We start from the raw sequence: 19,930 nt of genomic DNA, 5'->3' as shown, positions 1-19,930 counted from the left end.
AAAATACTTTGGGACTGGGGAGAAGGGGCAGTGACACATTAATGTAACCCATTTATTGCCATCATTTTCATTTAAATTTAAACTACAAACCAGCACAGACCTACACGAATTACAGCAAGTTTGACAGCAAGAGGAAAAACTATATCATCAGACAAATACTGATAAAATATATAGCTTAGTAATAAAGATCTGAAAGGAAATTTTGTTAATCTTAACATTTGTTCCGTTGAAACAGGTTTCCTCTATTGCCGTATAGCAAATAGTCTGTATATTTGAAGGTAATAACAAAGGAAAGAAACTGAAAGTCTGAAACAAAATTTCATAAGTAATTCTTTTAGTGACTCTCATGACTCAAACCAGCACACCCACAGCTATTAAATGAACCACACTGCAATGGGATTACGAAAAATATTGCATTTGTCATGAGCCAATTGACTTAGCAGTAAGTTCAGATGGCACACTTGTTCATATGCTTTGTCTCCAGTCTGGATTGGTTCCACCTTTTCAGGCCAGTCAAATTTTACATGGCAGTAAAAGTTGCTTTCATAATGTGTTTCTGAAGCATACATTTTAGGCTAGAGAGCTGGTGTTTCCTTTGATGCTTCCTTCCTTGCCTATTGCTACCTTAAGAAACAGCAGACTAAGAAAGGATGACACTTTGTTCAGAGAGTTCATGAACATTGTTGTTTCAGACTAATGCCCGGACAGCTTGAATGTACTGATTTCTGGCAACCAGTGCTACACGGCACAAATTTGCTCAGCGAGGCCGGGATTTCACATGACACCGCGGTCGGGAGGAACAGCTGTATTCCCATCCCCTGCTCCCAGCACAGGGCACCTCATTCCTCCAGTCATTCCAGCAGGACTGGTCACAGACCCACACTGCTCACCAGTAGCACACCGTCCTGGGAAACACAGAACTAATAGGAAGTGTTCTGTAACGCTTTTTTTGAATATTGGATCTGATAGATTTCACTCCTGCAAAACGCTCTTCCTGGCAAAAGTGAGACAGGCAGGGAAATACGATTTGGAGCAGGAATTTCTTGAGCCAGCTTTACTGCTGAAGGGAGAGGTCACAGAACCACAGCTTTACTGTCCCTTGCTAATTCTGTTTAGTTCACGTGAGTTCAAGCCAAGAACAAAAACACAAAGAAAGACTGGATCAGGCTCTGAACTCTGGAAAGGCAGTTTTTACAAGAATAGTTCTGACAAGCACTGCCAATTGCCTGAAGTTCTCAAACACTGAGCATGACATTCCCAGATTTTGCAGATTTCACTAACACATAGTTGCATTCCAGTTTTTGTATCTAAATGCATTCCCACAGTTACATCCTAGGTTTTATATCTAAGCACATTCCTGCAGAATTACATTTCAGCTTCTGCCTCTTCTCTAGCTTCAGACCATGAAGGCTTTCAGGCAATATCAAACTTTCTTTTACTTTCTTTATTTTCTTCCATAAATTATAAACTTTCATTTAAGTCTCTAGAGTTAAATCTTGTTTCAGAGAGAACTAAAAACAAACAAAACACCAAATAAAAACACACACACAAAAAATAAACACAGAAAGGAAGGAAAAGTATCTCCATATCTAGACTGCAATTTGGTATTCACTTGTTTATAATCACAGTGCAACCAATTTTTATTTGTTTCTTTGGCATTAACATAAAAGCATGATTAAGTAGCTTGTTTACAGAACTGCAGCAAGATCTGATAAGAACTTTTTTTTTTACTGTCTTTAACTAGCAAAGAGTTCTAGCTCCACAGGACTTAATGAGCTAAAAAGTCTAAGATCCAAGATGAAGAATGGGAGATAAAGGCAGTTAGAGCAGGCAGAACAAAGAAAACACATCTGCTCAGTAATTAAAGCTGTATTCCGGGGGAGGGGGCGGAATTTTAAGAGATAATAAGCTCAAATGAAAGAAAAGTAACAACAAAACATCGAAAGACTGAAAAGATAGGGGGCAGGTCAAGAAAGAAGTATAAAGCAAAGCAGAAAGAGATACCATGGGAGAAGGGAGACACACAGCACCCAACTGACGGCAGATCAGCCATGAGCGACCACAGGCCCTGAAGCACCGGCTGGTTCTCGGGGCCATTTCCCACCACTCCAGGATGGAGAGAAGGCACATTTGGGCTCAACAGCTGGATATGGATCAAATGGCTGTTGGGTTCCAGCCAAACCCCATTTCAACTCCTACTTCAACTGGCTACTTGCTCTGTTTCCATCATTAAAAAAAAAAAAGAGTCGAAACATGATTTTCATGCAAACATGTTCACAGTATCAGACCAACACTGGATTACAAGCACACGAAATGAGAGGATGCCCTCAGACTATCAGAATACAGATACATATATCTAATAATGTATTAACATGAAGGTATCCTTCTAGTCACAAAAATTGTTTTTCATACTGGGTTAGGGAACACACGAAGAATAGCTTATCTGAGCTGTGCTATGTTAATACTATCCTTGTTTTTCTTAATTTAATACTTTTTGAAGCCACAGAATACAAAGGTGCATTTCTCTCTCTAAAACATCTGCATCAGGAATTACTTAATATTCACAGAAAATTGTAATAATTCTGAGTAAATCTCATGTCCACAGCCAAGACTTAATCTCCAGCTATAAACACAGGAAGTGATCAAAAAGAAACTGAGGACCAAGTGCCAGACCTGACATGGACCAAAAATGTTGCTCCTTAGTGCAGTGGGAGCTGGAAGCAGAGTTTGCATCAAGGCAATCTGCGCCAGAAGGCTCTGGCACTAGGAAAAAGGACCAACTCTGACTCAGTATACAAATTAAAGTCAAACATCTGTGGCTTCACGAGATGTTCAAACACTACATGGCAACACACAAAATCAGAACAGCTGCTTACGGGTGGAGGACAACTTTTATAAATGAGCAGTCTCCCCTACTCTTCATGCTGCGTAACGAGGACTCTCGGGAATGTTTCTCTCCTCTGCTGTTCCTCCTCTTCTCCACCCCACTCCTAAAACACAGTTCAGTTCGCCAGATACAGCTCCCTGCACAGCCGCAGTTACAATGCAGAAGGAATATAGGAGATGATGGAAGAAAACTCAAGGCCTGACTTAGCAGCCTTTTAATAGGAGGATAACGTCACCGGCTACCCAGCCCAGCATATGACGATGGAAAGCTGAACTCCCTGGTGTCCATCACAGAGCGCACCTTAAGCAACCAGCGAAAAACGTGCTTCCAGGTTTAGGTGCTATGAGACTCCAGGAATCCCAGGAACCCATCAAAGATGACAGCTAAACTCTCCTCTAGAAAGGCAATCAGTCACTCCTGGGCCATGAGCTGCAGACATATGTTAAGGAAATAGTCTGGACTAAACCACTACACACTGCTGACCGCAATGCTGAGCACGCTGCGGCCGCAGTCATGTGTCTGCTTGGCCTGGTTACTCCTACAGTGTAAAAGGTGGTAATAGTCAATGTTTTTAAAGCCAGATATTCTTCAAACGGTATCTAACTGCCATCGAAGTCACATCCTGCCTTTGGTCTTTCACTCATTGCCATGGTATAGCTTGGATTTTTTGACTGCATTCCTGAAAGCAAGGAGGCTGGAATCAGTAGTTGTTATGAATTAGATGCTGACAAACAACAAATTAGAGAAGTCAAAGGTGCTGTGGATAACTGACAACTAATTATTGTTAATTGTAGAATTTGCATGTCCTTATATAAAAAAAATATTCATAATATTAAAGGCCAATAATAAAGTATTTTCCCCGTATTTCATGGGAAAATGCTGTCCAGATTCAGATTAAAAGATTAGCAAGATAGTGACTCCTAATCCTTTTGATGCCAATTATCTGACAAACAAAATCAAGTAGTGGAGTTGCTTATGGACCACACCTGACAGCAACTGCATTCAGCAGCCTCAGTGACAGAGGGAAATAGTAGTAAATGAGTTTCTTATTATGATATGTGATACTTCAAAGCAAGATAACTTCAAAATACCTTAAAAACAACTTGAAAAAAAAATGCAACTAAATGTGAAAAACTGGAAATAGGATGTGGTTCAGAAGTGCAAGATAAGGATATGAACCTGTTGATTTACAGAAATGTCATCTCCTCTCTGAAAGAGCACATAAGGTGCCAGACAGAAAAAAAACCAAACAAAACAGTAGATGTTAATCTCAGGATGGACTACAAGCTGTAATTATGATGCAAAGACAAATTAAACTCCAGGTATACCATACAGGACGCTATATTTGCTCACCTAATTGGCCTGAGATATATCTATACATATTCACACACACACCTCAACAGCAGCTGCACCTTGGTAACACACTTCAGATTCTGAGAAACTGCTCGCAGGTTAGTTTAGAAACAGCCACAGGCTAACTGCTGAGGGTAAAGTCAGGCCGGGGGAACACACACACCACCACGAGGAATACCACTGTACAGAGAAATACAATGTTGACAGCAAGGTCCTCTAAATAGAAAACTATTGTGAAGGTCACAGAACAGACAAAATAGCAATACCATCAACTAAGAAGTAAACAGTTCTACTGGAGAAATGCTTCAAACCTCCATACCCTGTCTGTCCCCCTTTGCTACAAAAGCCTGAAGAATCAACACGTTTCACCTACAAGAGACTGTAACATAATGCAGCTATGGCAAAAAGACTAAAAAGGGAATCATTTGATGATGCTGTTCTACCCAAAACAAGTTGTAATTACTTTATAACCAAAACTCCTGATGCTCTCCACTTTGTATGAAAATGGAGGACAAAAGAAACATAGCCTTTCTGGGCAACCTGTCCATACTTAACCCTCAGTGCATGTCATCTGTGTTGCTACAACGTTTGATCATAATCTCTTACTACTATGCACCTAAAACCAAAACCTCACACTTACACCTATTGCCTGAACTCTGTAGCCTCCTACCGAGGAACTGAAGACATCAGTTAGACCCATGAGCCCCTTAGCCTGAAGAAGTCCACTGTCCTTATTCTCTCCTTGAATTCCACATACTCCATTCCAATTGCCTTTAGCTGCACATGCTTCATTTTGGTAATATCTTTCTTGTACTGGCAGGGCCCCAAATTGGTCACAGCACTCCAGACTTAGCCTCATGACTGCTAAATACAGGATAATCACCTCTTCCCTCAACTTGCCAGCTACGCTCTTGCTAATGCAGCCCATTACACTGCCAGTTTTCACCACTGCACAGGACAGATGGTCATTTGCTGTTCACCAGGACACAAAGGTCCCCAAAGGTCCCCATTTACCAGGACAGCTGCATGGGGCTGTTCCGTTTCAGAAGAAGTCTTCACATTTGTCTGGGTTTAACTTCATGAGGTTTCTACCAGTGCTTTCCTCCACCTTGCTGAGGCCCTTCTGAATGGCAGATCTGCCCTCCAGCACATCAACTGCTCCTTCCAATCTCCATGTACTTCATTTGATTTCTTTCTTCTATAGTTAGATATAAAAAGGTATCTAGAGGCATCTTAACCAACAAGCTAACACCGAGTACATTTGGTACCTGTACAATGGTATCAAACAACCACAGATTAAAAAAGAAACATGACACATTGAGGGACAAAGAGGTCATATACTGAACAATGTGGCCTAATAACCTCAGATAGCAGCACAGACACATACAAAAAGAGTTTTATAACTTATGTGTCATAACCATGAATATGGTTGGAAGCAAGAACGCTGTTGCAGCCTGTCACAGAGCCCATTCAAGTCCTGGTTTGGCACTGCAGAGATTTTTCCCTGCTGGCAGAGAGCCCGTCCATGCTGAGGAACAGATGATGAATGCTCCCTGACATGCCAAGATGAACTTCCTCAGTCATGCTTGCACCCCTCACATTATTCATTCTTCAGTCACTGCCACAAAACAGTTTATCAATAGCTTGGAAAAGCTGCACAACCTGAACAGTAGGACTCTGAATCAGAAGTGTGACATTCACTTCACCTCCACCCCAAAATCCTAGAGATTTTGTATGAACGTGGTGGATTGAAATACGGAAATGAACTTCCTGAACTGAAGATTATTGTGCTGATGAATAAACCAAGTTTTCTGAGGCCCACAACAAGCAATAACTGTATTTGTAGAGAAGAGACAAGAATAGAGTCTCCAATATCAGAAGAACCATTCTTCTATTCCTCACAGGTCAGACTTGCCCTCTTACAAAATAAGCACATGAAATAAGACAGGAGTATTTATAGAACTCAATCATTAAAAAAAGAAAACCCATGCTTGTAGGTACCAGTTAAGGTCTTCATCTACCAAGTTTATTTCTACCTTAGTAATGCATTTGGTCTTTGACATAATAAGCAAAGAAACAGGACAAATCCCTTTAAGATGCATGCTTCACTTGATTTGTTCTTTACTGCAAGACATGGCTCAAAAGATAATGAACATTATAAATAAATCAGTCTTCAAAAAGGAACAAGTTCTTTTGCATTCAAGATACATGGCTGAAAGTCAAACTGATTACCACTGAACTTGTGGCAGCATTTAATGTATCATACGCAGTCTGTAAGGACATCTGTGCTACCTGCTGGCACTGAATTCTCAAGCTTTTTCTCTCACTCCTCTTTTGCAGTAAGTTGCCAGAAATGTCCAACAGTGTTCTTTTCCCAATAGTTTTGCCTAATATTTTTTCCCTAAGCTTTTTTTAGCCCAGGAGGGCCCAACAATTAGTACGCCTAAATAGGAAATTAGCAGCTCTTTTTTTCCACGAAGATTCTGATAAGCAGGATTTTCTTCATCTTTCAACTTCAATGTTTTGTTCATTATGAGACAGCTGTTAACGAGACTGGGACACAATGGTGACCATCAAAGCTTCACAGGCAAGAAGCTGACTACATTGCTAAGTGTAAACTTGGATAAGAACGCAACACATCACAATACCTATCCTGCACAACTCAAGAATGAGTCAAACTTTTTATGAGTCCTTACTATCAGATAATTCCATACGACTATAGTATCGAGATGATGCAACAAAAAGAAGGGCAGCAGAGGCAAGCTCAAGAAACTAATTGCTGAAGACTTGCAAATATAATAGGACTTCTTTAATCTTTTTAAACTCAGCAACTGCCCAGGAGCTTGAACAAAGAAGCAGCAGAAGGAATGAAGGACTTTAATGCTTGAAAACTCAAATATGTCTTAAAGCCAGGAAGTAGAACCATAAATATAACCATGACCAACCAACTGCAAAGGATACAAGACAGGACATCCCTCCATCTAAATGCTATGCCCTATTTACTTCAAGATCCGGAGTTCCTAGTTAGATGCTAAGGAGTCATGTCAACCTTTCTTTTAAAAGTTATAACAACCTGGGGAAGAATGAAGAAATGAATTCCTGATTTGGAAAGACACCCCTTATGTACCTCAAATGCAGCCAATATAGAAGACAGAGTGGCAGGGCTTGAAGAACACAGCAAATATCACTAGATCCCCCCAGTACAGGATTCTCAGTATCAATATGTTCAGAACTGATACCACAAGAATTAAACACCTGTTCAGAAAACCTCCTACAAAGTAGAGGCAACTGAGGAACAGAGTACCCTGTAATTAACCAAAGAAAATTATTTACAGATATCATATAATCTCAATATGAGTCTTGCGTTTGCTTTGATTTCAGAAAAATAAGGCAACTTCTGTCCCTTTTCATAATTTCCTTGGTTTCTAACTTAAACCTATTACAGTTAGAAGAAATACAGTGTACTGTTTTCCTCAAATTTACTGTTTTCACATTTGAAAAAGCCAGTCTCCTTTCCTCTTCATCCCTCCCAAATGATAATGTGCAATCTATTAAAAAATAAGCATTTTGAATAGTACAAAATAAAAACTAAAAAATGCATATGGTACACCCACAGCCCTGGTAAAGGTTTAGATACTCTTTGGGTACATTCAGTATCTATTCTCCCACTATTTTTAGCCATAAGGAGATTTTAAAGACCCTGGGCTTTCATTCATCTACCAATGCTAATTGCAGGTAAGCTACTTCTCAACCAAACAGAAGCTCACATTTAATTACATATTAACGGTTTCTCATCTCAAATTAAACACCAAGATTTTCAAACAAAATCTTGCAAAATCGATAATTACAATAAAGTGGATATTTTGTAATAGTAGGCACATGTAACATTTCCTCTTGCCATTTTTCATCATTAGTTTTGGGATAAATCAAGTAGGATGAAATACAGAGGTATATGTAATCTTCAAACTCAAATACTTGAAAAAAGAAAGAACTCCAGGAACTTAGGAGTAACTTTAAAATCTTACACCTTATATTGGAGATTCTTCTTGAGAAGAAACCTGTAAAGAGATGTCCACACACACGTAGTTTTGAAACAGAATCTAATTTAGCAACACAGAAATTCAGCCAGAAAATGTATCCTCAATGAAAAGAGATTCCTCAGTCATCTTAAACAGTTTTTATCCTCAATAGCAACCCTGGCCAGCAAAGTCAATACTTTCCTTCTGTTTTTGTAGCATGTCTGATCAAATACTGACACCTACACATAGATTATCCAAGTATGTCACCTACATCACCTTTGGAAACGACAGAAGAGAAACACACCATTTCCTGACACATATGGCTGAAACAAATCGAGAGGCACCTGGGATACAACTGCTAATCTTCATTAAGATTTGAAGAAGCCTAAGCCTAAAATCTGGCTTAGAAGAAAACCTAAAGTATATTAGCAACAGCACACTACATAAAGCCAATGATATTGTAATAATGCCACGTGTAATAATGCCTGGGCGAAGAGACTGAACTCCATGCACACGGCGATCACAGAACATCACTCTAATCACTACACGAAAACCTGCTACATGACCTATAGCATTACAAAAGTTATACATACTTTCAAAAATAATTACAGCATCAGAAATAACTGAAGACTGGAATATTTAAAATGCACAGAAATGTTGAGTGTGTTTGATATACGTGTGTTTCTACTTAAAGTAACATCTGGCACCCAGAAAGATAGAAATCTGGAATTCTCTTCCACATATTTTTTTTTCCTTTTTGTCAGATGGAACACATTTCACTACATACAGCTTCTCCAATTTCTCTTCATATTCTATCCAGCTTAGAATACAAAAATACATTTTGGAAGCTTAGAAACTTCAAAATCACATTGAGTGAACTGATCCCTAGCTCTACCTTATGTTTATTCATACAAAATTGTCATAAAACACTTGAAAGGACTGTTTTGCAGCAAATTATTTTCCTAGTCTATTCTTGTGTCATGTCAGTTTGAAAATCTATACAGGACATCATCCCATAAGTTAGATTTTTCTTCTACACAGGTATAAATTATTTACAGTGCATCAAAACAAAACAACTGATTTATTCCAGGTCTGAGACCTGACTGCTTTTAATATTCACAATGTACATGTTAACTATAAAGTAATTATTTTGCCAAATATGCAAGGACTCTTCTTGAAGAGATCATCAGGAAGACAAAACAATGTTTTAGCCTTCAGTGAACTGCTTAAAATAGTTTAGTTTCTGATCATAATAACAATATCTACTATTTGTCGCATTCTTGATCTAATCATTTACTCATATGAAAGAGTGGCAACAAAACTAGGCTCTATATTGTCATAGAGAGAAGTATAGAAAACTCCTGCAGATATTAAAATAATGTTACAGTCCACATGTTAATCTGTATTTCTTCATAATGGTCTTCCTCTGCAGACAGCTTCTTTTGCCATTATTTTTGTTACAAATCTGCCACTATCAAAAAGCCAACCACCTGAGTTATTACCTAAACTCACAGGGATATCCGAGTTTCCGAACAAATAGCACAGAATCTGCTCAGAAAGATCACAAATACATTTACACAGTTTAAACCTCTATACATGTTTTTAAACTGAATTCTGCATATACAAGGAATAAAGAAAACTAGTCAGAATTTATTCTTATATTTCCTGTCCACGTAAACATAAGGCACTGTAAGATATAACATTTAGTAAACAAAGGGTTGAGCTTTTTTTTGTTTGATGTTGTTTTTGGTTTTGTTTTCATTTTTTTGTTGTTTGCTTGTGTGTTTTGTTTGTTTTTACTCCCTCAAGACAATTCTGCATTTGCATCTCCTTGAAATCCTAAGCTAATTGATTCAGCCAGAGAGGCCTGCATCAAGACCACAGCAAAGGGTTCTTGACTCTGTAAACCATAATTTCAGTAGGAACATTTATGTAATCATTAATGAAAATCAGATCTTTTCCTTTTTTCTCCAAAAGCAGTTTATCAGGATGGAGTTTGCTTGGGGTCTTTTTACTATAGTAAAAATCCACCAATGATTTAAGTGATATAGTTTACCACATGAAGTAAGAACAGGAAAAACTCTGACTCTAAATAACACAATTCTGAGTACAAGGTTGTCAAGAAGCTAAGCCAGAAAAAAGATCACAGAACGCTGCTAATGTAGCTAAATCAGCACATTTGCTGTTCAGTGGCCAACAATTTCACAGATGCATACAGGAAAAAACAAAGCTATTCAAGCCCATCGAGCCCAAGATGGACAGGATTTCTGTTTTTCTAGTTGCCACCTTCCTAATGAATACTCTATTAACAAACTCTGCTTTCCAGAGATTTTAACACTGATATCCCCCCACCCCCCATGAAAAATATAAAGCTATCATCTCCATAACTTTAGTTCTTAATGTAATGACATGTGATGTGCTTAACCAACATAAATGAGACACTCCAGGCTAAAGAACCAAACCTCTCCAAATCTATATTTAAAACCTGAATGACTCTAAGAGCTTGTATTATTAGTTACATTGTGCACAAACACATGAATAAATAACCTGTCCATCTAATCCTGTAAGTACTCATTAAAGGTCAGTTGCACAGGTTTTTTTAATATCATTTCTTCAGCAATCGATCTGCTGCTGTGCTACAGCAACATTATGATAGGTAGCAGATTTTGTTACTACTTCCACTGTAAGCTCTCTTCTCAGGGGCTGTAGTTTGAACATTCTCAGATAAAAACTTTAAAAGACCAAAACCAAGGAAGTTAACATTTTAAATTCCCATTAGCAATCTGAAATACAGTTAAGATTTTTGTTTGCTGTAACTTAACATAAATCATAATCAAAGAGTCAGAATCACCATTAATCTCTCTAAGACATAATTATGACAGCCAACTATTTTTTTTTTTAATTAAAACAATTTAGGTGCACTAATCTAATCAAGACAACCTGATTTCAGGAAACATTTCTCCAATCTCCATTAGGAAGGATTGTAACAACTCACTATTAAATTTGAGAAGGCTTTAAAAGATTTCAGTGAGAGATATTTTGATGAAATGTATTTCAGAGGGATCTTCAATAAAAACTATTTAATATGATTACCCTAGAAGACAATGCTTTAACACCAAGTCCTATCTTCCAATACATTCCCCTTTCCTTAGGTCAATTATTTTCTTAAGGTCCATTTGAAAGATGTAGTCACAGACATAAAAATAAATAAACCATTGACTACAGACTGAGTAGAACAGCATGTTCACTGTAATATCCACAAAAGCAAAGAATTAGAAATCTAGAAGCACTCAGCTTAACTACTTCCATCAGACCCCTAGCAGTACGGGCTGAGATGTACACGTGTAACTCGCCGTTGTCCCACTCTGATTGTCCTCCACAACTCTGCAGAACAGCAATTTTCATGGCTGATGTGTAATCACATACTGCAAATTATAAACACAACCACCTAAGTATGAAAAATGGTAAACGCAAACTTACAACAAATGTTTGGCAGCTTTCTCCTTTGACTTACAGTATCTTTTTCTGTTCTTCTGCAATACTTTCCACCCTGTCTTGCCAAGTAAGTTACAAACTTGCTTTTCAGTCTCAAACACCAAGGGCAGAAAGCTCAGACCAAACATTTCTTCGGAAATTCTTCCTACTACAGCGGGGTAACTCTAAGCAAAGCAAACAGATTTTTGTATATAGACAGTTCTTGGTGATGAACCCCTTAACACCTTAAAAGTGGTTGTGTTTACTCATGAGCTGTCTCAGTGATTTCAAGGGTACTAAAACCAGACACAGATTAAGTTCAGGCTGAACGAGAGGGGTTTAGCTGCTGAACCCGCAGGTCAGGGCTCAGCTGCCCTGCAGCACTGGACATGCAGGCAGTCACACACAGAGGGACAAGGTCAGTGATGCTCTGATTTCTACGGTTTCTTCAGAAAGTAATAAGCAGACCAAAGTATATGGGTTAGGCAAATAAGCTAATTTCTCTGACTGCTGAACAGAACCTATTCCTGACTGGTTAAATTAGTCACTTTCTCATATTACTCTTATTTTCAAGCGACAAAACACTTCCTGTTACCTGGGAAACAGATGCTTAGTGACTAAACTTTGGTCACACGATACTGAAAAAAAGAGGAAAAAAAATCCATAAAGCTAGAAAGCCATGAAATGTCATGAGTGCCCTATTCAGCTTGCATCCCCTACACAAGCATAAGCACACCTCAGCTGGGCCTGTTTAGATAGACCAGGGTCAAAGTCACAGGAGAAGAAACCAAACACCCACAGGAGGCAATGGCCAGGAGAAGCCAGGCTGGCTCTGCCCGCCTGCTGCACACAGCAGTTTCAGCTCAGTCTACACAGAAGACTCCTCAGACAAGTCCCTTTGAAGGGAATACACTATAACCACCAGTTCTACCCAGAAACTATCCATTATATACTTTTACTAAAAACAGTAACTGGCAACAGTTTCATTTATTATCTTTCATCTGTCTCATTCATCCATCATCTGTTCTGCAGCTGGGGTCTCAGGAGGTGAAGATAAAATAGAATACAAAAAATACTTCAGCAAGAGCAACAGATAAGAACAAAGAACTGATCTCAAAAATACACAGCTTTTTACTTTCTTTTTTTAAAGATTGGAACAGACTAGAGTTTTTTTCCAGAGTTCTTACAATTGCACACATTGCAAGCAACAGAACTTTGCTTTTTCTATTATTTGTTGTTTATCAAGACTGTTGACTGTTACTTACAGCAGATGTATTTCCACATCACTTCAAGTTGCTTCTTTCTACAGATTTAGGTTCAGAGTGATCCATGTGGCTGCTACAGTGCATACCTCACTCATTAGGATAAAATGTGCTTTAGTTACAAGATGAAAAAATGAAAATGAAACATCAATATAAAAGCCTCTTCCATTAAATTCTGAAACTGAAATTCTCATTGTTTAAAGATAAGGAGAAAATATTATTTCATAATACTATTTGCATATCAAAAAACCACTCCAGGAATTCCTGATTATATACCTAGAACTTGCCAGCACAGTTCCTTTGTTACTACTCAAGAACTTCTCCAAGGCCCCTCCCCAGGCAACTTCTTCATTTGATAGGAAGTCATCAACACACTGCAGGAGAAATGCAGCTGCATTTCCTTGCTACATCTTTGGTCCATCCAGGCTTTAAGCGAGGGAGTCATGAAAGAAGAGCATGTGATTTCAGGGAGATTATTTTCAAAGTAGGTTTTGAAAAGACATTATTGCAAATAGGTAAAAATGTGCCTTAATTCACAGCCTTTTCCATTACCCTTTTGAAAATCAGCTTCTAAATCTCATGATTCCAAGCCCAAACTGATCTGGTACGGTGTATCAGATCATATGCTTCAAGTTTTATAATTCAAATATTTATTTATCTATTGGGGGGTTGGGGGGGTGGGATGGCTTGTCTTAATATAAAATAACCCACCATACTTTGGAAGTGAATCTTTATTATCTAATCTAATATAATCTAATCATTATTATCTAATCACATATCAGCAACTCAACAGCAACAGCCCATGCTTCCTTCATATGTGTTTCAAGCAAGCAAACCTCTATTTCTTTGACTTGGGTAACTATGAGATTCGCCATTACATCTCAAAGCCAAAAGAGATCAACATGAACTTCTGAGAGAGATAAGCAAGAAAGCCATGTGTCTGAAGGTGTATGTAGCAGCATGTTTCAAAAGACTTAAATACCTCCCTGTGAAAACAGGGGTTTGGTGATTCATGAACTCTGATTCACCCATGTCCTCCCAGTTTTCCCCATGACTATAAGAAAGTAAACTATGACATTTCTATACACTATATGCCTCCCAACAGGTTTATTTAACTGCTCCAACAGGTGCACTGATGGGAAGGACAGACTACACCCACTGGCTCAGCAAGGTCAGGAGAAAACTGCAGCTCTGCTTTGCTATAAGATAAGGAACATGGCACAGGAAGGTGCTTTATGATCACACTGCTCCCTGCAAGAACGGCAGGACTCGTAATGACCTTGCTCTACACCAGCATCTCTACCAGCCCTTCATAAAGCTACCATACTAAACTTCATTTAGAAGGTTTCTAGTATTTTGTTTAGGTAATGCATATGAACGCTCAGAATGACCCAATTTATAACAGCAAATACTAATGACTAAAAATGAAAGATAAGAACTTGTTTCAGACATACTACAGGATTTTTACTTCACAAACTTAACCACTTCCTATCATCAGTTAAAGGTTTGGAGAATATTTTGGTAGCATCAAATGATTACACCATAGAACTTTCTGCAATTTCTTCAAAGGTAGTAGTATCAGAAACCATCAGAAAGACCATCACATACTAAAAGATGCTGACAAAGGGGTTTTCACAGTTTCTCTCCCTGGAGAAAAGGAATCAATAAGGGCAAAAGAAGAATTATACAAAGTGAGTTCAAATGACATAGTATGTCTTAACTTGAAGAGACAGAAGCACACTTGCGCTCACAAATTTTAGCCATAATTTCTTGCTTTCTCAAGTGTATTCATTGCAGAGGTGGTGGACTAGCTGACCTTTGAAGGTCCCTTCCAACTCAAACTATTCTATGATTCTATTCTATGCTCCAGAAGGAAACATTAATTAAAAAACAAACAAAGAAAGAAAACCAAACACAACACACAAAACCAAACACACACAAAAATTGTATTTCATGGTATAGTTTTATGGTTAAGTTAAGCCAATCTAACTGCATTGTCACCAGATAGGACGGACTCACATAAAACATAGCTGTGTCAGAAAGTACATATGCCCACATGTTCAACTAGAGGCAAAGTTTTGTGGAACAGCTAAGCCAATGTGGGAGGTGTCACTCCCCACTGCCTTACTCTTGTCTTGCTTCTGGCAGTGAAGTTTCCTCTTCCTCTTGCCCATAAGCTTTAGTAGATTTCACACCCCTTGCAATGCTGACTCAACTCACTAACTGAGCCGAAAACCATCCACTCTCCTCTGCCAGGGCAGCTAGCTCATCGAAGGATCCAACAATACAAGTCACAGTCACCAGAAAAATGCATGGCAGGAGCAGCCAGGGACAAGCTGGCAGCTGAGACAGAAGCAAAGGAGGGAAGAGCAGGAACTCCAACTTCTGCCAGGGTGAGCCATTCAAACCTTCTTTTCCAACTTCCTCCACATCCCAGAACCACGCAATTGCTAAAGCTGACATGAAGGGGAGCTGTGACCACATAGCCAGAGACCAGAGGAAGAACAAGACTGTTCCCATCAACAGCCACAGCTCACCCAGCCTGTGCCAACCACAGAGCCACAGGCACTTCAAACATGGTCTCAGCACAGGACAGGAGAGGTACAGCAGTGACACGTCACATCAGGTCATGGAGCTGTTTGCCTCTCCATCAGCTAGCAGGGTGATCCCAGGCATGGAAAATGGGTCTACGTGGGCAGACCAGCCATAAATACAACAGAGAGGCAGAATTATGTTGAGTAGATACAAGGGTACAAAAAAAGATATATGAAATGGATAAAAGCATAGGGAAAGATGAAGGGGAAAGTTGCTCAACATCAGCAGAAGTAAGCCTACAGCAATGACAGACGAGCGGTCGCTCGAGTGCGGAAACACAAATGAGCTTTGATATGACAACGGGAAGTAAGATTATAGGGAGCTTAGTTTAGTATTGGCATCTCAATAGTGGGCAGAGTGAGTATGGACACATGCAGAAAATACGGGCAGGAGACACACGGAGCTGAAGGGTCAACACGACTCTGAAGAACCGGAGATGTACCACTGGGGAGTTCACATTCTGGAGACCAAGCAAGCATTGCTGTGGCTGCCGAGCGCTGCCTGCACCAGCTGCCCCTGCACCCCGCGTCTGCTGGGAGGCGGGTGACCCAGCAGCGCTCCCCGCACCGCGCTGCCCCCGCATAGCCCGGACCCCGCGCACTGCCCGCCGGCCGACGGACCGCACAGACCAGCCCCGTCCCGTGAACCTCCACAGCCCAACAGAGCCCCACAACGGCCCCTTCTCACACACGGCCCTCGCAGCCACCCCCTGCGTTCCCCAAACCCTGTTCCCCACCCGGCCCACGTAATCGCCCCCCACAACAGCCCCAGCCCGCCACTCTCCTCAGAGTCGGCTGCCCGCAGCCTGCCACCCTCTGGGGCCCGCACAAGCCCTGTCCCCACAGCCCCGGCCCGACTGCGCGGCCTGTCACCCTGCAGACCGACAGCCCCGCTTCCCGCCCCTTGCGCGGCCCCCAACACGCTGCAGCTCCCCCGCGGCCTGTCCCCCCGCACCGCCCCGGCCTGGCCCTTTCCCGGCGGCACCTGAAGCGCGGCGAGTCCTTCAGGCACTCCTCGAAGTCCACGGTCACCTTCATCCTCTCCTGCCGCGGGGCGCGCCGCTGCCGGCGCTGGTGCTGCTACTGCTGCTGGTGGCGGGGCGAGCCGAGGCCGGAGACCGGCCGCCGGGCGGGGCTAGGCGGGGGCGGCGCTCATAGAGGGGCGGCGGGGCGGCTGCTGCGGGAACACGGTGCTGAGCAGCCCCTCTACCCGCCTCCCGCGCCCGGTCGCAACTGACGGCTCGGTCAACCAATAGCCGACAGCCCACAGCAGAAACAGCCAACAAGGGGCCGGTGCAGGTGGTGCTTCCCCCAGATCGGTGTAAGCCCGGGGAAGGGCAGGCAGCCCATCCAGTCGCAGCAGCAGGGAAGCGCTCTGGCCAATCACAAGGCGACAAGGGACGACCTAACAGAAAGACCGCCCAATGAGTGGGCCACGCCGGTGAGGCAGCCAACGGCCAGGTGCCGCAGTGGGTACTTCCTCTTCGGGAATCCTAAAGAGTGACAGCCTCGTAAACCAACGGGAAAAGCCGTTGGCCTCCCATCAATTGGCAAGCGACATTGCCACGGCTGCCCGCAAGACCAATCCCAGCGCTCATAAGCATTGATGGGGCCGCTCCAACTCTGTGATAGGCTGATTCTCCCGTCGCTCTCAGCGGATGACGTTCCCGGGGGCGGGGCGCGACGGTAGGGATCGCTTTGGCGCGTCGTGTCGCGCCTTCCGGGCTCCTGCGGACTCGCCAGGCTCTGCCCGGCTCCGCGTTTGTAACCGCTTAATTTTTTACATTAACCCCATTAACTAAGCGGCGGAACCCCTCCCTCAGGGATCCGACACGCGCGGGGACAACCGGCGCCCACCTGAGCAGGTGAGGCCCGGTCGGGAGCTGCCCCGGCCCGTCCGGAGCAGCCGGCTGGAGAGCGCTGGGGCGGGAGCTCCCGCAGGCCCCGCTCCCGATGGCGTCTGCTGAGGGTGCGGCAGCAGCTTCTGAGCGCCGGGGAGAAGCTGGGGCTCCGGGTGCTCGGGAGCGTGTTTCCGTGCTAGATCCTGCAAACAGCTGTAGATATGTTAGCGGGGGAGACTCAGAGCTGTCTCTAAAGGAGAAACACGGACAGCGGTACAAAGACCATCAAGTGTGTGGTTTTGAACGGAGCATTTGCCTGAGAATGCTTTTTGGAGGCTTTTCTGAGAGCAGAATGGCTGTATCAGAGTGAGAAGGGCCATGTCGGTCCTCTCCCACTCCATGGTGAAGGATGGCAGAATGCTGTAGGTTTCTGATCCTTTAAGACAAAACAGAACCAGAGCTTTAAGAAGTTCAGCATTCTCAGATGTGAAAATGACAAAGGCAACTGAACATCAGCCATTCCCACTCATCCTCAAAGGCAGTGACAGAGGAGTACAAGTTACTGTTCTCTTCCAGGTAAACTCGGCAGAGATGAAGCACGTCACCCCGAGTCACAGGGACACGGCGCTGGGAAGCCGACATGAGTTGATGCCATTTGGAGTTTGATGAGCCATGGTACCTGCTCTGAACTCACCCCCTGCAGCCTTCACCCCCTCCATCCCTGCCCCATTACCTGCACCAAACTTCACCTCTGTTTTTTTTCTCACCCTACCTGTTCTCTCCCCTGACTTCCTTTTGGTCTCAGGAGAAACACTGAACATGGCAGGATGGAGAGGAACATAGACTTCTTTCCTTTCCAAGTTGAACACCTGCTGTATCCTTATTGCTCCTCCCTCTCTTAAGGTGTCCTTTCACTGAAGGGAAGCTTTTTTATTCAATCAGTTGTGTGGAGTTTTGTTTGTTTTTTGGTTTGTTGTTTGTTTTTTGTTTTTTTTTTAAAAAAACGTCAGATCCAAACTAAGAGTTATGAAAAAGCAGCAAGTTAAGAAATGTTTGTATCACTTAGGCTGCATTTATGTTGTGAAATCCACTTTTCAACTAAAGTGTGCAATTGAATATAAAGCCCAACTCTCTTTTTTGAAATGCATTTTTTTCTTCCTAAGGAATAGTTGGTGTTAGTCATTTTCCATTACTCAATGCTAGTGAGTGATTACTCAATGCTGACCACAAAGAGACATGCCAGATGTGCTTTAATCCTACAACACACAAAGAAAACTACCTTGGAAAAGGCAACCTTTTCTGTGGTGCTGCTGTCTTAAATTCACAATTCGGGTTTCCAGATGAACCCTCATGTCCAGGTAGCCAAGCCACCACAAAATTTGAAAGTGTGTACAAACTGATGTATAATCAAAGCCGCGCTAAAGAGTACTTCCCCATTTGCAGCGATGAGGAAAGTGCAGTATTGGTTTAAGTATTCATCTATGAAGACACCTACAAACTATACAGTAGCTGCCAGTTTCTTCTAAAAAGCTACAAGAAGTCAAAACAATGTATCTAGTATTAGTGCCCTAAGGCAGTAACGAAAACAACTGTTTTATTTACATTGTACACTTAACACTGGTTTCAAACAGAATAATTACATTTGTGAGGTGGTATCATAATAAACACCACAAAACACATGGTACAGAAACAAAGTTCTGGTAAGAGAGACAAGTTCAACAGGCGAGAGCAAGCTGTGGAAAAATACTTGGGTTTCCATGAACTATAATCAACTCAGTGCGGAAAAAAACTTTCAAGGACAGAAAATAAAGACAGAGTTAAAGTTCTCATTTGCAAGTGATTTTCTATTGGAAGCATATAGAAAATATTTTCTCTAAACAGGATGCAGCTTGAGGACTTAACCGTGTGCAAGAAGCTTCACAATTACAGTGGTGTGGAGCTCAATGTCCACATTAGTCAGGGCTCCATGTCTTTTGTTTCCTCTTTACACCACTTCACTGTTCGAATAAGCCTTTACCATACACACCCCAAGATTAAGACCTGCATGCAAGCTAAGTCCCCATCAAATGAAAAAAGAGAAAAGGCATTTTTTCTCTTGTCCCCATTACAGGAAAGGTCTTTACTGGAAGTTAGCAAAGTTGGGTATTTTTTGTTAAACAAAATGCTTTGCCAACAGTGTGGGGTACAAAGTACCCCTGCTGATCACCAAAATGAAATCTTGGACACTGAAAGTTTAGGGGGAAGGACAGCAGGACATCAGCTCATGTAAGAGCTGCTCTGATGCATTCTGCTTTAGTTGTAGGTACCAAGTGCCCACCTGTACTTACCACAAAGTACCACTAATCTGTTTACGGCATGGCAGAAGACACCTGTGTTACTCATACCCATGGGTCCAGCCCTGACCCGCTCATGTTCCTGAGCACCACACAGCTTTGCTGGGTGCTGCCATGCTCGGTAGGATGGAGCTGCCCTAGACCGGGCCAGTTTGAAATCCAGGTCG

The 19,930-nt window shown here is 41.9% G+C and overlaps 1 protein-coding gene and 1 long non-coding RNA gene across 5 annotated transcripts in view; one reads left to right on the top strand and one right to left on the bottom strand.

Annotated features, from left to right (window-relative positions):
* Positions 1–16,857, bottom strand: part of ACAP2 (ArfGAP with coiled-coil, ankyrin repeat and PH domains 2) — a 64,551-nt gene extending 47,694 nt beyond the window's left edge. Inside the window, exon 1 of one of the 4 annotated variants that reach the window (XM_071812549.1) lies at positions 16,575–16,857. In XM_071812549.1, the coding sequence (XP_071668650.1) occupies positions 16,575–16,627 (53 nt within the window). In that variant the 5' untranslated portion in view covers positions 16,628–16,857. The remainder of the gene's footprint in view (positions 1–16,574) is intronic. The other 3 variants (XM_071812550.1, XM_065844301.2, XM_065844302.2) reach the window with 3 other exon arrangements.
* Positions 16,858–17,281: 424 nt separating this feature from the next.
* Positions 17,282–18,577, top strand: LOC139828641 (uncharacterized). Its single transcript, XR_011740526.1, has 2 exons — positions 17,282–17,454; positions 18,007–18,577. It is a non-coding gene; the product is annotated as an uncharacterized lncRNA (long non-coding RNA).
* The last annotated feature ends 1,353 nt before the right edge of the window (positions 18,578–19,930 follow it).

The sequence above is a fragment of the Patagioenas fasciata genome, chromosome 9 (genome assembly GCF_037038585.1).
Source record: "Patagioenas fasciata isolate bPatFas1 chromosome 9, bPatFas1.hap1, whole genome shotgun sequence".
Classification (NCBI taxonomy): domain Eukaryota; kingdom Metazoa; phylum Chordata; class Aves; order Columbiformes; family Columbidae; genus Patagioenas; species Patagioenas fasciata.
The sequence above is the reverse complement of the archived record's forward strand: the minus strand, read 5'-3'. Positions and strand labels throughout refer to the sequence as shown.